Here is an 18678-nt window from a genome sequence, read left to right as displayed (position 1 = left end):
GTTTGTTCTCTACGGTTAAGAATCTCTCATGGTTTGTTTCCCTCTCTCTTTTTTTTTTTTACTCTTCCCCTGTGGTCATCTGTTTTGTTTCTTAAATTGCACATATGAGTGAAATCATATGTTTCTTGTCTTTCTCTGCCTGACTTATTTTTCTTAGCATTATACTCTCTAGCTCCATCCATGTTGTTGCAAATGGTAAGATTTCATTCTTTTTGATGGCTGGATAATATTTTATGTGTGTGCGTGTGTGTATACACACACACACACCCCCCACATCTTCCTTTCATCAGTCTGTGGACATTTGAGCGCTTTCCATAATTCGGCTATTGTTACTACTGAGCAGTTTCTTGTTGAGCAACCCGTAACAGTCTAAGACCATGAAGTTGAACAGAAGTTTTTAAAACTCAGAGTTTCTCCCTGAAAAAGTGATGACTTGGGGGAGACCTGAACGAAGACTCACAGTTAATGAAATAAAGGACAGCAGGGTTGGGGAGGAGAGCTGTCTTCCAGCAACGGGAAGGGCATGTGCCAACGCCTGTGGTGAGGAGAGAGCAGAGCAGAGACCTTGCGGGGTTTCATGAAGCTGTGCCTAGCACACAGTAGGACTCAGGTCGTGTTGGTTATGATCTGCTCTCATTCTGAAGCACCTCAGGGCGAACATCTGTCTGCACAGGTGTACCTAAAAAGCAAACACATGACCTTTCTGCTCCTTGGTAGGAATGTGGTCTGTGACACTGCCTGTGATTTCTCTGTGACTCTTCAACTCACTGATGTCATTCTTCTCAAGACCCTCCCTCCAGGGGGCATCTGGGTGGCTCAGTGGGTTAAGCCTCTGCCTTCCGCTCAGGTCATGATCCCAGAGTCCTGGGATCGAGCCCCGCGTCGGGCTCTCTGCTCAGTGGAGAGCCTGCTTCCTCCTCTCTCTCTCTCTGCCTGCTTCTCTGCCTACTTGTGATCTCTGTCAAATAAATAAATAAAATCTTAAAAAAAAAAAAAAAAAGACCCTCCCTCCGGGCCTCTGTATCTGCTAACCCCATCCCAGGGCTTTGCCCAGCACGCTCCGTCCTTGCCAGCCTGCAGAGTGTTTCATGAGGCACACTCCTATGTATCTGTCCCAAGACCCCTGAGGAGATCCAGCAGGGCTCACACATGGCGCTGAGGCACGTGCTCATGGAGCTGGATATGACACCAGGCCCTGGAAGGTGTTGGACGCAGCCTTTCCTCTTTTCCTCCTTTGGTCTGGCTCCTCGCTGTCTGACCTTTACTACTGGCCTTTCCTACTACCGCCTCTCCATCCTCTGTATCTGCTTCCCACGATGTCCTTCCCTTCCACAGCCGCCTTGAAAGGGAAGCCCAAAGAGACCCTCAGGCGTAGCTTACTGAGATTCTGGAGGGAGGATCGGAGGGCGCTGCTTCCGCTGGCCCCGAACCCTGGTCTTCGTTCCGTTCGTGGGTTCTGCGCAGGGCCGGATTCAGCAGGGATCCCGGCTTGCCTTCGTGCACATGAGTTTTGAAAGTAGTTGCACATAGCGGTGCTTGAATTACTAAGACGCTTGAGGACAGTCTTTTGTTGAAATACCCAGAGGAATGGAAGCACGGTTTGATGCCAGCTTCACGGACTCCTTCACATCCTCAAGTGGGCATTAAGCAGATTAACAGTTGACTGTGAAAACCTTCATCCCTCCTGTTGCTGGCCCAGAAGGTCCGAACTAACCACTGTGTCAATATCTAGCTTGGTTGAGGATGTGTTGGGCCTGAGGATAGGTCTTAAACCCCTGATGTCCATCTTGTAAACTCTCTGGGCACATAATTATGTGAACAAATTTAATCAACAAGAATTTACCCTGATCTTCAGCTGGCAAAGAAATTAGCAAAGGCCCCTTCCTCCTCCCTTCTCCCCTCCCAACACACACACAGGCGGCTGGACTCCCAGCCTCCAGGCTCTGGGCCTTGTTTGGAAGCTGGGTGGGTGGGAGGACCCGGGGAGGCTGCCCTGGCACTCACCCTCGGGAAGCCTGAGCACACCCACTCCTGTATCCTGGGCATGCATTTCCTTTGGTTCTTCCCTTGCATGCTCTGGGATCCCAAAGGCTCTAATTAGAAGCCTACGGGTTGGTTTCGGGGCTTTGTGGGGCGGTGGGGGGGGGGTGGAGGTATTTCTTCTTACCATCATCATTTTCTTCCCTTTCCATCTGGTTTTTCGCTTTTTCTCCAGTAAGTCCCGTGGGTCCTCTCACCTTCCTCTCCCCTTTCCCGAAAAGCCAGTGGGCTGCAAGGGGATGGCAGGGCGCCTTCCCCCCCAGCTGCTCTGCCCCATCACCCTTGCCGGCACAGGGCAGGCACTCAGCGAGTGCTTGTGCCACGGCGGAATGTTCTGTGCGTCCGCGCATTTCCCGTGCATTGCCCGTGCGCCCCGCTGCAGCCCGCAGGTGGACCGGGGAGCTCGAGTTAGCTGCGGGCTCGCACGATTCCGCCGCAGTATCCCCGCCCCCTAGTTCTTCGGACTCCCGTGGGTGTCCAGTGGAATTCAAACCCTCCCTAAGATTTGTGTCCGATCCAGGGGGGAAGGTGGGCCGGATATTCTCGCGCTCGGTGGCCTTCCATCTGTTCAGCCTCATGCTGACCCAAACTGGAAGGCGGCCCCCTGCTCGGTGTCTGTGTCCCCACTGCTCGCATTCAGACCATCCGCTCCCCGCGCAGTGACGATCCGGAAGGCTCACGTCACACTCCTGGCCGCTGTACCTTTGGCCTTGTGGCTCCTGGAAGTTCCTGTGCCCCCGCCCACTGCTGAGGTCTCCCTTCGGCTCTTGACCCGGCACCATCCTCGCCCTTCTTGCTGACTCTTCTCCCCTCCTCTTTTGCCTCTTTCTGCAGGGGATAAAAATTCAAAACGTGTTCTCAGGCAGAGAAGCTGAGTCGTATCGTGGTGACTGGGGCTCCTGACTCCAGATTTCTGGGTTCTCACCTTGTCTCTCTAACAGCTCATCCGTTAGCCTCCTTTTCCTAAGTGAACGTGGAACTGCCCTCTCCGGGTGAGCTGTCAAACGCGAACACAAAAAATTGCCTGGCCCATATGTGAACATGACAGAGGAGCTAAATATACCTCATAATCACAGGTGCACAAGCCTCTTTTGACTTAACTCAGCATTTCATATGATTAAGACACATATGCTGGTTTATGAGTAGATGGTCTCTGGAAAGAAATGGAAGAAGCTGGTGTTGGTGGAGACCTCCAGGGAAGGGAGCCAAATACAAGGGGACACAGGGGAGATGAAGACTTTCTTCTGTATTTCCTCTATTTAAAACACATTGACATCATACCTATTTAATGCCAGTAAAGAAGTTACAGGTATCCTGATGTGCTGGTCACACCAGCGTGATCATATCCAGTGACCCTAAGCCGTATGCGACATGGGGACAGTTGATATCTACACTTGATGGATTAGGCTTAGCGCCCTGTTCTGGAGAATTTGCCACTCACTAGACACCTCAGTTCTTTCCCTTAGGATTTCCTTGTTGGAACGAGCTGAGCTTCTCAGTACACAGTCCTGACTTGCCAAGTGTTCAGGTTCCATCGTCTGGATGAGGAGCCCCAAAACTCCTATAGACATATCCCAAAGACACGTCTTACCTTGACGAATATTACAAAATATTCCTCCTAAGAGGAAGTAAATTTTAAATACACTTCAAGTTTTAAAAGTACACCTGATGGGGGGAAAAACACATCGGTTGGAACAGAGAGGTAATAACTATGAATGCTTACTGCTGTATATTGAAGCACGTTAATTATGAGTTCACAAACCATACAAACAAGCAAAAAAATCTCATTGGTTTTTCGGAGGGATGCTAGGGAACCAACTATTGTTTTGAAAACAGATATACTAGAATTTATCCTGCTTACCTGTATAAATTGTACTACACGTTAACCCGAATAGTTGATAAGGGAAAGTTTCTCTTTGTGCAAGACTTCAAGGTAAATAAATGAATAAGGAGTAGTAGAATTTGAATAGCCCCATTTTTAAAACCCTATTTATCCAGGTAACCACCATCAGTGACTTCTGATAATCGTAAAAAAATAGAGACGCCCTTTGTATTTCCTACAAATTTGTTATGAGATGTAAGAATTTGAATACATTCAGGTTTGGTTTTTTTCTAAGAGGAATATTTATAACTGCGTTGGGTCATTGTATGTCTGCTAGTGGAAGTAGATAACATAAGGTACCCTTGCTGAAATATAAACAAATCTAATCAGATTTATATATCTCACACCATATTCATAGGAAAATTTAAAGAATGGGTTAAATAATACCATGCAGTACAATCAGCAAAGTTAAAACCTTGGACAACTTAACAGAACAAACAACCTGCTTTTTTCAACAAATGAGTTGCAAACAGGGTGTGGAGAGATAAAAACAGATTTCCTAGACAATCAACCAACTGCAGTGGCCGGACTTACTTAGATCCTGGCCCAAACAAACTGTTAACAAATACATAGGGAACAAATACGTAGGGAAATTTGAACATTGAGTAGATACCTGATAATATTAAATTATTGTTAATGTTTTTAGGTATTCTAGTAATACTATGTAATACTATGGTAGTAAAAGTATAAAGTAATACTATGTAATATAAAGTAATACTATGTAATACATAGTAATACTATGGTTATAGTCCCAACAAAGTCGTTATCTTTGCGAGATATGTATTGAAGTATTGATGGTTGAAATGAAAATTTAAAAATACCTCACATCTACACTTATATATACATGAAAATCTGTGAAAGGATATGCAGCTGACCCTTGTGCAATGGAGGGGAGAGTTGGGGTGCCCACCCCCTACGCAGTCTGAAGTCTGTGTATAACCTTTTGACTCCCCCAAAACTTAACTTACAGCCTCTTACTGACCAGAAGCCTTACTAATACCATAAAGGGTCCATTCACACATCTCATATGTTATATGTAATACATAGTATATTCTTACAATAAAGGAAGCTAGAGAAGCAAAAATGTTATTGCAAAAATCATAAGGAGAATACACTTGCGGTATTGTATTGTGTTTACCCAAAACAACACGCGTGTAAGAGGACCTGCAGAGTTCAAGGTGTTGTTCAAGAGTCACCTGGATGAGGGGATTCTGATGCTGTGTTCTGTTGTGAGGGGAACTAGGAGTCAGGATGGGAGAGAAGTGAACTATTGGACAGATTATTATTTATGCAAAGAACTAACCAAAAAGTAATATAGTGTGGGGGGAAAAGTTAATTTGAACTTGAAATGCTTCTTTGTGGGAATGAGAACGTATAGAGTTCTATTATAGAACACGTAGATGGATTGATCCAGGCCCTACTTCTCAAAGCAGGTCCCAGGGCCATCTGCATCAGAGATGGGCCCACGTCCCCGCCCCCCAGCCAGTATCTGAGGGAGCAACGCACAGAGGCGTGTGAGAACTACAGGCCTAGATCCCCTGAACCCTGGCTTTTCAAATACTCCTCATGTAGTCGTGGAACTTCAGAATTCATAGGACAAAAATACTGCCAAATTTAAATTCAAAGCAGCACAATTCTGAAAGTCGGAAAAGGCTTTTTTTTTTTTTTTTTAGATTTGCTGACAATGATTTAATCAGCAGATGTCACTATGAAATACTTGGGAGCAACCCTTCCGTGTTGCCTCATTTTTGGAAAGGCAGAGGGTGCTGCTGGCATTGTAACATAGAAATATTTATGGTAATTTTGTATTTTGTTTAATGAAAATAATTTTTCTTGTGCTTCCAGTGCTTATTAAAAGTTTCTCTTTGATTAAGCATTCTTTGCTTTTGTTTCTGTTTTTCCCCTCCCAGCATCATTGACAAAGAAGTTTCATTAATGGCAGAAATGGATAAAGTTAAAGAAGAAGCCAGTAAGTAGACACACGGTTATTTGGTTAGGCACCTCCTAGTCTGAAGCAATCTGTAGGTCCACTGGCAGTGATACGGATTCTGAGAAAGGTCCTAAAATTCACACCGAAATCCTGGTTAATGAGCTCTGGGACCTCGGGCAAGTCACGAAGCCCCTGGAGACCTTGGGAACCTCGTGTGGGCGTGGCCCCAGGAGCACACAGCAGAGCAGGTACTCAGCAAAGAATAGGTGTCCGGCTGAGTTACTTAAAATTGGGGGCGTATAAAGGGGTACTTACAGGTAATTGGGTTTAAAATGACATTGAATTTAGAATTAAATTTTCAAACATCGGTTTTATGCTTTTGCAACTTCCATATCTTGCTATGTGACTTAAAACGATACATTTCCCTTGTTCTTTCTTAGGTTCAGCTACCTCAAGTTTAACACATCACATTCCTCTAAGAAAACTGTCCATTTGAAACTTTACTTAAATTCCCCTTAACATTTTGAATCACATCTTTAAATTAAATGCGTCTGCCTTTTTTTCCGAGAACTTCGGATGCCAGAAAAGGCACACTCACCAGCCTAAAAGCAACATGTTCCAAGCTTTTAAACAGCTCTTATAAGTTTAATAATTCAAATGTAGAGATGTACTAAGTGAAGTTTTCTTAAAACACTCCCGGTTCTGTTTACAAACTCAGTCATACCTGCAGCCAGCTTAACGCCTCGCGAGAGAATCAATGACGGGTTTTAAGTTGAAATCACAAATGAGACCATTTAATGTCCCAAATACCCTGTTTAAATAATAAACACCCTCAGACAGTCTTAAAATATTCGTATACCCTGGGTTGGATTTATTGTATTATCTTTATACTTATTTCTAGTTCTCAGTTTGTCCAATGGTCATCAAACTATTCAACAGATAGTAGGACAGATTTAAACTCCCGCCAACAGGCTGGGGTTCATGGGTGCGACATTGTGAGACCAGACTGCTTTGTCAGCGGCAATAGCAAGCCCCAGGTGGGACTGCTAAGCCCTCTCAGGATCAAATGCAGTCCCCTGTCATTGATGAGAACCCTAAAACCACATTTTTCACCTGGGATCTAGTCTTACAATTCTTATCTCCTGTGCATTTTATTTTTTTTTAATTTTTTTAAAAGTTTTTATTTATTTGACTCACAGAGATCACAGGTAGGCAGAGAGGCAGGCAGAGAGAGAGGAGGAAGCAGGCTCCCTGCTGAGCAGAGAGCCTGTCGAGGGGCTCAATCCAGGGGGCTCCATCCCAGGACCCTGAGATCATGACCTGAGCCGAAGGCAGAGGCTTTAACCCACTGAGCCACCCAGGCGCCCCTCTCCTGTGCATTTTAAATTCTTTATCCTTACCCAGATTTTTCCTCACTAACTAGATGAGTGGCTCTGCACCCCAAGAACCTAATTCCTTCCCCTTCAACAGCGGTGCCTTTCTTTTTACCAGAATGAAGGGTCCGACCAAATTCTTCATTCTTTTTCTATTTTTCTTGTCTGGCCCTTGGTCGTAATTCAGTAGTCACTTTATGAAAAGTAACAATTGGTATTTTCGTTACACAACTTTTTAAAAATGATTTTAAGCAACGTCCGAGAATTTCAAATAACAGCAAGTTTTATGAAATAAAACGAAATGTGATCCAGGGTTCAGCTGTGGAATATTTAGGCAGTTACACAATCCCTTTGAATGTGAAATTATTTTATTTTATAAAATGTTTTTATTTTATAAAATAAATATTATTTTATTCTTATGAAGTTTGTTGATTTCTTCAGTCAAAGTGCTTTCCACATGATCCGGGACTTCCCACATTTCTTAGATACAGCTTATTCTTTCTTGTTAGTTTCATGTCCTATTGATAACAATGTAAGCAGCCGACACAGACACAAAAGGGTCTCTAGCACCAAAATACAAAGTTACTAGCACATCCCCTCCTAAGAGGTTAACAGTAGACCTCAGATATCACATGCTCATTCTATCTTCTTCTCCTTTTTTTTTTTTTTTAAGATTTTACTTGCTTATTTGACAGAGAGAGATCACAAGTAGGCAGAGAGGCAGGCAGAGAGAGGGGGAAGCAGGCTCCCCGCTGAGCAGAGAGCCCGATTCGGGGCTCCATCCCAGGACCCTGAGATCATGACCTGAGCCGAAGGCAGAGGCTTTAACCCACTGGGCCACCCAGGCGCCCCTCATTCTATCTTCTTGAGAGAAAATATAATATTAGGATCCAAGACCTGTGGGATTTGGAGCATCTCTGGAGAGCCTCCCCATTTTAAAAATTCAGTTAATAAACATTTACTGTGCGCTCACGTATATGTTACGCACTATCACAAACCGGGTTTGACAGCAAACAGCAAACTCTGGGACCTGTGCACACGGAGTTCTCAGCGTAGCTAAAAGCGTGAGATTGGTTGGTAGGGTTTGCCTAACTTCATTCAGTCATTGGTGCCAAGGCTTCTAGTTTGAGAACTGCCCAGAGCCCCGGGGAAACCATCTTGCTTGCACTGGGGACAAGCAAGACTGAGTTCCAATCCAGATTCCACCTGTTTACTGGCTGTGTGCCTTCGAGCCATTTTGTTAAGCTCCTCAACATCCACACTTACTTCTCAGAAGAGGTAGAATAAGAATAGTATCATCTCAAATAGTTACTGTAAAGATAAAAGGGGAAAATATATGCCAGGCACTTAGCGCAGTGCCTGACCCAGTATGTGTACAAAAGGGAAAAGCACTCACTAGTGAAGGGGTCAGTCTGGCCTCCTCACATGACCGCCAGAAAATGGAGGCGGACAGAGCTCAGCAGCGTCTCTCAGGTGACACAGGCGTGTCTCCACAGGCAGAGGGAACCACTGGATTTCCCTCCACTAAGAACTGAACTGTCCCTCCAACCGCCGTCTTGAGATGGTTCATCTATGGTCTCCGGAGTACTTTCCACATTTTCTATTTGCTGCCCATGTTACAAACCTTATTCCCTCAGTTATAACCTAAGCCCCTCTGTCCGTCACGGCACCTGATGTAGTGCTGAGAAGATTGTAGGTACTTCATAATATCTGTTAAGTGAATTATTGTAATTAATTCAGTGTCTGTAGGCTGTGGGATCCAATATTAGTAATTGCAAAAAAAAAAAAAAAGGAAGTATATTCTAGATGAACATATCTCACTTTATGAATATTTGAGGTTAGCATTTTTTTTAGTGTATGATACTAAACACGTCACGTAGGTTATTTCATTTAGTTCCACAGTAGCCCTAAAAGTAATATGATTATTACGTTTATAGATGAAGAAGCAAAACATGTTGTAGTGCTGTGGTCTCAGACTCTGTTTGAAGGAACTGAAGACCAAAATAGGTGTGTTCTTGGAGCATCAAATTTATTGGAGATACAGGAAGAAAACATTAACAGGAGCGCAGATCTATTGGGAGGTGAAGGAAGGACTCACAACAGTAAAAGGGTAAAAGAATCAAAGAATCTTCGTGCTTGAAACAAGCTTTGTGTCCCAGCTCCTCCCCCCAGGATTTCAAGCCCACCCTCCGCTAAAGAGTATTATTTGAGAAGCCCTAAAATTTTCCATGGTTCATGCAACAAGAGCCAGCTTCCAGCATGTTCCAAAAACTTGAAGGAATTCATAAATCCTATTGTGAAAATGGATTTCAGCCTACCAGATACTGTTTATAAAAAGTACCTAAATAATATTAATGACGTCCCGAATGCAGTGAAAATGAAAGCTGCATGAAACTGTCTCTCTACAGATTTCCAAAAGGATGTTGCTTTCAAAACATACCTTATTATTCTATTTTAAATTTGAGGATCAATGAATCTTAGGATCTGGTCTGGTTTTGTTTTTGCTTTTCGTTTCTGTGATTGATGTTTTTGAGGTGAAACTGATAGTGTCCCCACAGAATATTGGCTTTAGATCTCCAGTTTTAAGGCTTTTTCATAATGAAAGGCTTTGAGATGTTAATGAGACTGTATGTAAAACTCATCCCAACACTGGATGAGGCAAAAGTATTCATTTTCATACACATTTGCATGCGGGTAAACTCAGAATTTATTGGTGATTTTGCACCTGCATTCCTATTTCAGGACCCATTTATATCTATTTCTACAAAATCTTTTGTGCGAATGCCCAAATTCTTCTCAAAAAGTACAATTATCCCTAATTGTCACCAGTCCCACAAATGATCCATTAAGAAAAGTCAGATCTGTTTAACTGTGTAGTCATTCAGGGTCTGCTGACCCCTTTACTATCGGCTCACCAAGTATAGGCCTTCAGAATTTCTTTTTTTAATCTTTGCAAGAGCAAAACCCTTTGGTTCAACTCCCTGCTTAAGAATCATTTTTTCATGCTACAGACTTAGTCTCATTCCTATGTTGAATTATGGCAAATATATAAATAATCAAAGGTATAAATGTTAAACATGCCTCAGTGGTCCTTCTAGAAAAAGAACTTCTGTCCTTCTTTGTATATTCTTTTTTTTTTTTTCCAAAGACTTTTTTATTTGTTTGAAAGAGAGCTCACTCATGGAAGGGAAGGCCAGAGGGAGAACGAGAGTCTTAAGCAGACTCTGTGCTAAGACCAGAGGCTGACAGGGGGCTCGATCTTATGACCCCAAGATCATGACCTGAGCCAAAACCAAGAGTTGGACACTTAAGCGCCTGCGGCACCCAGGCACCTCACATATTGTTTTAAAATTTTTTAGAAGATTTTATTTATTTATTTGACAGAGAGAGATCACAAGTGGGCAGAGAAGCAGGCAGAGAGAGAGGAAAGGAAGCAGGCTCCCTGCTGAGCAGAGAGCCCCAGGCAGGACTCAATCCCAGGACGCTGAGATCATGACCTGAGCAGAAGGCAGAGGATTTAACCCACTGAGCCACCCAGGCGCCCCCGTATACTGCTTTTAAATAATGGATTGATGCATTCGTTCAGTCCTTCATTCAGCAAATGTACATACTGGGCACCCACTTTGTACCAGGCCCTAGGCATTGTGGACACGAAAAACTGTAAGTGTAGCTTCTGCCATGATTGGAGATGCTTCCAGGGGCCAGGCTGGGATCATGAATGAGCCAGGCAGGGCAGGGAGTGACCACGGCATGATGGGCGCCATCCTCCATCCATAAAGGGTGACAACTCAAGGGTTGCCAGTTGTTGCCACATGTTGGCCAACTGTGGCCAGAAATTCCAGTATTTTAGGAGAAGCCAGAAATCCAGATTCTGAGTGGAATCTCCTAATTTTCAAATGCGGACAATTCATTTATAGAAGTAAAATGTGGACCAAACAAAACATACGTACTCTGTGGCCACACATGAGAGTAGGCCACCTCTGTGTGCCCTCTTGTGTGACTGGGTAACTGGGACATCATTCAGTAATACGGGGTCTGTACTCGGATGGATTCTTTCCACAACCATCATGGGAACTCGTTTTCCACTAGCTCCCCTGTGTTCTGAAAGACTACGGCACACATCAGCTTTCACTCAGCTACATGGGTTTGTAAATGGGAGGCAAGGGGAGTCCTGGTGGGTAATCAGAGCATGATTAGAGGAGTTTAGCCAACAATTAAGCCTTGTGAGTTATAGATTACTGATTCTATCAACATCTCAACATTTGTATCAGCATTAGTGATAATGTTTTTCAGTCTGTCTGCAGAATGGATTATAGTTTGCAGGAAATCTTAACTCTTGATTGCTTTTCAACTTTTCGAGGGGTTTTGAAGTGGCTATTTTTGACATTTATACATTAAGAACCCTTACAGTGAGAAATCATTGTTCGGCTCTGCGTGTATGCTGTGAATCTGGTCTAATAAAGCAGTTGACTTTTGTTCAGAAAAGAAAGGAATGTGACTCCAACATGTGTAGCGTCTTCATTGGGTGGACTTCTTTCTTCTCATAACTCAAAATGCTTGTCCAAAAGAAAGGAAGGCAGTCGTCTGTGACTTCAAATTAGAGAACAAGCTATCTCTCAGAAGAGGAAATTTTGTATTTAAATCTCACTCTATGTGATTAAATCTCACTCTATGTGTTGCTTTTGAGCTAGCTGTAGAATCTTTTGGGAAACATAGACACATGCACACAAATTCACCTGGGGACTGCTACGTCTGCTTGAACCTTCAGGCCATCCGACAGACGTGTGAAATGTGGCACCAGAAAACTCCCTGGTATCTTCTGCGCAGGTGCTAAAGAGGATACACAAATCCAGTCCAAGTGGGTTTTGACTTACCCTGGACATTTTTCCATGGGGGACGCTTAAAACAAGGCACTCTGGGGGCACCTGGATGGCTCAGTGGGTTAAAGCCTCTGCCTTCGGCTCAGGTCATGGTCTCAGGGTCCTGGGATCGAGCCCCGCATCAGGCTCTCTGCTCAGCGGGGAGCCTGCTTCCCTCCTTCTTTCTGCCTGCCTCTCTGCCTATTTGTGATCTCTCTCTGTCAAATAAATAAAATCTTAAAAAAAAAAAAAAGTCACTCTGGTCTAGAAGTTCTCTTTGGTTGCAAAAATGGAAACAGATCTGCAGAGTATCAAAAGCAGAGGCATTTTTTTAGCTCACAAAAAGCTAATAAAATAAAACTTCGACGTCACATTCCAATGATACAGCTAGTGGCTCTCAATGAGTAAGTGGTAAAGTTCAGGAGATCTGATGCTGTTAGAATTTCATAGTCCAGCACATCCAGGAAAATGGTTTTTGCTTAGTGGCCTCCCTATCTTTGCGATATCATTCAGACAGGATTTCACCAAGTGTCTTTTTTTGGTGATAGTGGTTCTGAGTAATGCACAAGTTGCAAAGACTAAATTAAGGAAGTGAGATCAGACAGCAGTGAGGAAAGCAAAGAAGACCGTGGGTGTACAGTGAATCCAAAGGGACTGTATTTGATTCAGGAGTTGGTGGATATGGACATACGGAAGTGATCAGTCCCGAGCACCGAGGGCCAACCCACCTCAGTAACCAACTCGGAAAACCTAGTCATGGTCCAACAGAGCGATCAGTACGTGGAGGGAGAACCAATCCCAAGAAATAGGTCATTTAATATGTTTAGATCGCTGGCCCTAACGCACTATTCTTTCTTATTTGGCAGTGGAAATCCTGACTGCTCGTCAGAAGAAAGCGGAAGAACTAAAGAGACTGACGGATCTGGCCAGTCAGATGGCGGAGATGCAGCTGGCTGAACTCAGGGCAGAAATTAAGGTCAGTTCTAAAATACCACAGCCTGAGCCTGGAGCCAGAGATCTGATCCCCATTACGTTTGTTTTGCATCGATAGAGTGCGGCTCTCTGAGGATCTCATGTAATGCACCCAGCTTTAATGTTCTTTCCCAGTGCTGAGCTAGAGAATACAGAAGGGCAAAGAACCCACTAATCACTGTATTTAAGTCTACTATGGTTTGCAGGGATATATTATTACAGAGGAGAAGTACGAGCTCTTTTCTTAGTCAGTAGAGACTGACCCAAATAAAATGTATTCAACCACAAATTAGAGCTGGAATGGGGGATATTATTTTCGCCATATGTAATTCAGGTGTATGTATATAAGCACTCAGACATGGGAACACACAGCAAGTGTGAACCTGGTAGAACAGTAAGGATGCTAAAGCTTACATAATACACAGCGACTTCTTTCTTGTATCCTCTTCCAGCTGACTTGCCCTTTTATTAAGAAGACCACCCACAGATATGTATTTATTAGATCTCTATAGTGGCAAGCGATAGAAGCTGACCCTGGCTAACCTCAAGAATAAGAGGAAGTTGAAAGAAATTGAGTGCAGCTCACCAAAGTGTGATCGGAGGACTCCAGGCTACACTTGGGCAGAAACCCAGGCAGCCTCCTGGGTGACATAGACAGCTGCAATTACCAGACTCTCTTCAGGGCACCGTTAGAGTGGGGGACCTTCAGATGTCATCAGCCTTTGTGCCACCCCACCCGATTCACGTCCCAAAGAAAGAGATTCTGATTGGCCTCAGCCTGAATCACAGACACCATTGGGCTAAGGGAGGCCTTGACTGACAGACCCACCAACACTGGGGATCTTTGAAACTGCATCGGGATACAGTTATCAGGAGGAGAGAGGTTACCAGAAGGGCAGAAACAAGTGTCTACAACAAAACGGGAACTTACAGTCTCTACATTTTCCATTATCCTCTTCTTTGTCCCCAGTGCCCTGAACATATACACGTATACACATGGGCTCAGCGTCTGCCCAGCTTCTAGGGTCTAGAGTGCTTTGAGGACACAGTTGCTACTCGCTTTCTAAGTAGGACTGTCTGCTCGTCCAGGCATAAAAGTTGTTGGGGTGGCAGAAAGTGGCAAGTGACTTCAGTCCTCTCTGCCCTGGTTAAGCATGAAAGGGAGCCCCTTGGGGATAAGGACCTCCTCTGAGGGTCCTGAGAAGTCCTAATGGTCTTTCCCTTCTCGTCTGGTCTTTGTTGTTGCCAGCCAGTCACTTGCAATGGCCTCCTACCCGGCCTTTCTGCCTCCACTGTCTCCCTCCAGCCTGGTTATCTACCCTAAGACCAGAGTCATAGCCCAGAGCAGATCTGGCTATATATATATATATATATATATATATATATATATATATATTCCAAGCTCTGTGCCCAAGGGAGGAAGGTGAAGTTGCCAGCTCCAGGTCTGTGACATCTGCTTACTTTCCAAGTTTCATTTCTGCCTATCCAGATGCCACTCATCAAAAAATGGTTAACGACACAGGCTTTAGGCTGAAACAGTCCAGCTCCTGTGACCTTGGGTAAATTAAATTCCTCTCAGATTCCTAGAACCTTGATTCCCTCTCTATAAAATAGAGATAATAACAGAACTGACTTCATAATAATGCGATCAGATGAAAATGAGATTATCTGTTAAGAATTTGGTCCATGTCTGGTAAGTGATCAATATATTTCTTTTAATGTTCCAGCACAAATGCTCCCTCTCACGTAACACTTCCCCCATGCCCCTTAGGAGGAAATCATTCTTCCTCTTTTGTATTCCTCAAGCACCTACCACATTCTACCTCATATTGTGGTATCTATTTCCCTTGTCTTGTGGTAAACTCCCTGGCAAATTCAGGAGGGACTGAGTCATAGTTATTTCTGTATTTCTCACTCTGTCATCTACACACAGATCGTAATTTTAAATGCATTGAAAAGTAATCTCTTTCCCACCTCCTTAAACAGCACTTGAAATTCTACCATTCAAGATAATGTTTTCTAGTTACGAAAGGCTTTTTGAGTGTCCTGCTTCCCTGTTAGGATGGGGAAGGATAACGTGTCTTCTTTCAAGAGTGGGTAACACCTTAGCAAGTCATTGGCCAAATTAGAAAGACTGCCAGAATGCAATCCTGCGATCCCAAAATCTGTAATGGGACGGAACACGCTAGAAGGTGGGCGAGGGGTGCTGAGAGTTAAACACGGGAGTCCAGATGCACATTTTGCCCAATCCCAGTCTTCTCCAGGTCTGGGCAGGAGAAAGGCAAGACCCTCACAGAGTCCCGAAAGGAGAAGGTGATGGATGTTTGTCCAGGCAGGTCAGACCCGGCCTGGTTTGACGGAGCCTCCCAGGGGCAGAGCTGACATGCCCGGCCTCCTGGTTAGCAGGGACAGGGGCCGCTGAAGGGCAGAGCAAATGAATCCGCGGAGTGCCTGGGTCACTCCTGTAACCGGGGGCTCTTGTCTCCTCCAGCACTTCGTCAGCGAGCGGAAGTACGACGAAGAGCTTGGGAGAGCCGCCCGGTTCTCCTGCGACATCGAGCAGCTAAAGGCCCAGATCATGCTCTGCGGAGAAAGTGAGTTTTGCGTACTTGCTCAATAATTCCGTGTGAGTTAAGCTTGGTGCTATTTGGAGTTGATACCGGAAATGTCAGGTGTGCGGTCCCCCAGGGGGCTTAAAGCGAGGTCTAAAGAGATTTAATGATCTAAGGTCACGACACAAGTCACTAGAAATGTCAAGATTTGAACTTAGAGTCTTCAAATGCCACTGCCCGTCCGTAAATCCCCGGGATTTATGAAGCAGAGCAGAACGGGTCAGCTAGTCTGTATCTTTTGCAAACTTTTCTTAAGCACCGGCGGATAAACTGCCTTTCTGATTTCCAACAGCCTGGTTCCACAGAGACCTGTTACCCTGAGAGCCGGGCTCCCTAACAGGTCTGGGGACAATTGGCTCTGGTCATAAAGGGCCCAGCTGTTGTCTGTGAACGGCTCCCGGTGCCCTGAGTCTCTCCCCCTGCTCAGTTCTGTGTGCTTGCCGGGGGAGGTCTGCAGATAATGAGGGACTTCACTTCAACCATTAGCTTTAGGCTTGTTCGCTATTAAGCCTTAATTAGAGCAGTTAATGTGCAACAAAATTGGCTGATCTTTTTTTCTCCTACTCCAGCCCACCCATGGGGGCGGGTGGGGACGGGAATGAACAGTGAGATGGCATTAAGGATGGGAACAAGGAGGAAAGGAAGGACTGGAGAGGGACGTGAATTCCCCACAACCTCAGAGTCAGCTGGAAATTTGCAACGTGGCTGCACTTTTGTTTTCAAAGTCAAAAGTGCTTTTTCCCCCCCAAGTATAAAAAAATAGAAGCTTGATCTAAAAATTAGAGAACTGTATTAAATAGAACATGCCCTTACTTTTATGTATCCCTCACACTTTTTATGCACGTTTCATTTGTGTTAAGTCAACTATTACATCTCTCATGATACTGTATAATTTATTATACTATACTACAGAATACAAAGTAATTGATTCATTTTTATCATTTCACAACATATGGTTGAGATTTTTCCATGTCAACGTATTTAACTCATAATTTATATGAATATAATTGACACAACCAGTCCCCTAATTGTGGACCAGTTGCTACCAACTTTTTCACCGTTACAATAACACCACTGTGAGCATCCTCGTTCACGTACCTTTGGCAGTTATCTGATTTTCTGACTGAATGTCTTTTTTATTTTTTTTACGATTTTATTTTTGAGTAATCTTTACAGACAACATGGGCTTGAACTCAACCCCAAGATCAAGAGTCACACGCTGTACCAACTGAGCCATCCGGGAACCCCCCACCCCATGCATTTCTTTTCAATTATTTTCCTTTTTTTTTTTTCTATGTTCCCTCCCTCGTGTCATAATGTACCCATTTATCATTCCCTACCCCCGCATTTGCCCCATCTGAAAAACAAACGAGCGGGTTCACAGTTGGCCGTTCAACTGTCCGTGCAAGTTTCCACTTCAGCCCGTTGATGAGTGAGACCCTGAGGCCAAGTGACTGTCCCCATCTGAGGAGGGATGGTTGGTACAGCTTCTCCCCCTTTCCTCCAGAGCACTTCCAGGGCCGGCTCGTGGGAGGAACCATCCCGTACCAAACAGCAAGTGTCCACACGAGAGACAGCCTCCCCTGTCGCAGCCAGTAGTCGTCCAACAGAGGACTCCTTCCAGCTCAGCTTTGTTGAGAACACACTGGAAACCCACAGCTAATGAACCAGAGTCATCCCTGAGCTGTAGGAAATAATGACCACCCTCCACCCCCCTGAAACTGTATCTAGTGAACACAAGAGCCACTGAAATCCCCTGGTCATGTTGGGACAGTCCCCAATGGGCTGTCACAGCTTACTTACAAATAAGGGGACTAGAGATGCATCCCTGTCCTTCCCATTTCTAATGTTCTGTGATCCCTACTAGTCACTGCTGATCCTCTGGAAAAACCCAAGGATGAAGTCCGATCCAACACAGGTAGCAGAAAACGTTGCTTTTAAAAAATTGTCGACAATTTTAAGATTCAAAGGTCTGATTGTCCAGCATGGCAGTCAAATTCTGGTGAACGGTGAGAGGGAGGTCGAAACTTCATCCTTGAGCGGTTCCCTCAGCCCTGACTCAACGTCATCACACAGAAATCATTCCAGCCCAAACCACCTCATTCAAAACCGGCGGGGCTGGGGATCACGAACATTGAAGAGCCCAGCCTGCTGGGATCTGTGTGATGAGGCACACTGACTTGAGCTTTGACTCGGTACCCACCTGCAGATGAGCTGTAGAAAATGGCATCGGGAAAGAGGCCGGATCATGTGGCTCTCCTGGGATATGAACAGTGCTTTAGGGCCTGTTTGGGCCGGCAGGCCTGGTTCCTTCGTCGTAGAATGTGCATGACCCAGGGTGACAAAATTCCTGACACCCAGCAGAACATCCACCTGTCCACATGCCTCCTGCTCCTCCTGTGTCTCTGCAGCCCCCACTGGTCTAGCGAGCGGACGGCAGGCCCGGGCTTGGGAACAGGGAAGCCGAGAGGCAGAACACCCTTGTGCACAGGCGCGAGAGGGTACTTCGAGACTCTGCTGTCTCTCTTCCTTCTGCGGTTCCTAACCTAAGGAATAACACTATAGTCGCTCAGATATGTCTTCTTGCCGACAAGTGTTTCCCAATTTGTGTGATGATGCTGTCATCACTGTCCAGTGACTCTCACAGAACCTTGCTGGTCTCCCAAACATGAAAGTGCCCTTTCAGATGACATCTTTAAATATATATACATATACATATACATATACATATACATGCTTTTGAAACTCCTGTGTGTGTATATACATATATGTATGTGTGTGTGTGTGTATATATATATTTTAAAGATTGTATTTATTTATTTGACAGACAGAGATCACAAGTAGGCAGAGAGGCAGGTGGGTGGGAGGGAGCAGGCTCCCTGCTGAGCAGAGAGCCCGATGTGGGCCTTGATCCCAGGACCCCGAGATCATGACCTGAGCTGAGCCGAAAGCAGAGGCTTAACCCACTGAGCCACCCAGGCACCGCATATATATATATATACATATATAT

The 18678-nt window shown here is 44.7% G+C and overlaps 1 protein-coding gene across 5 annotated transcripts in view; it reads left to right on the top strand.

The window, feature by feature from the left end:
- LOC116869151 (SPATS2-like protein) overlaps positions 1–18228 on the top strand; it is a 160415-nt gene extending 142187 nt beyond the window's left edge. For all 5 annotated transcript variants that reach the window (XM_032860135.1, XM_032860133.1, XM_032860137.1 and 2 more), the window contains 4 exons: positions 5833–5891; positions 12951–13060; positions 15548–15650; positions 18080–18228. In XM_032860135.1, the coding sequence (XP_032716026.1) occupies positions 5833–5891; positions 12951–13060; positions 15548–15650; positions 18080–18213 (406 nt within the window). In that variant the 3' untranslated portion in view covers positions 18214–18228. The remainder of the gene's footprint in view (positions 1–5832; positions 5892–12950; positions 13061–15547; positions 15651–18079) is intronic.
- Positions 18229–18678: the final 450 nt, after the last annotated feature.

The sequence above is a fragment of the Lontra canadensis genome, unplaced genomic scaffold (genome assembly GCF_010015895.1).
Source record: "Lontra canadensis isolate GAN:19392208 unplaced genomic scaffold, GSC_riverotter_1.0 scaffold18, whole genome shotgun sequence".
Lineage (NCBI taxonomy): Eukaryota > Metazoa > Chordata > Mammalia > Carnivora > Mustelidae > Lontra > Lontra canadensis.
This window is presented reverse-complemented; position numbering and strand designations above follow the sequence as displayed.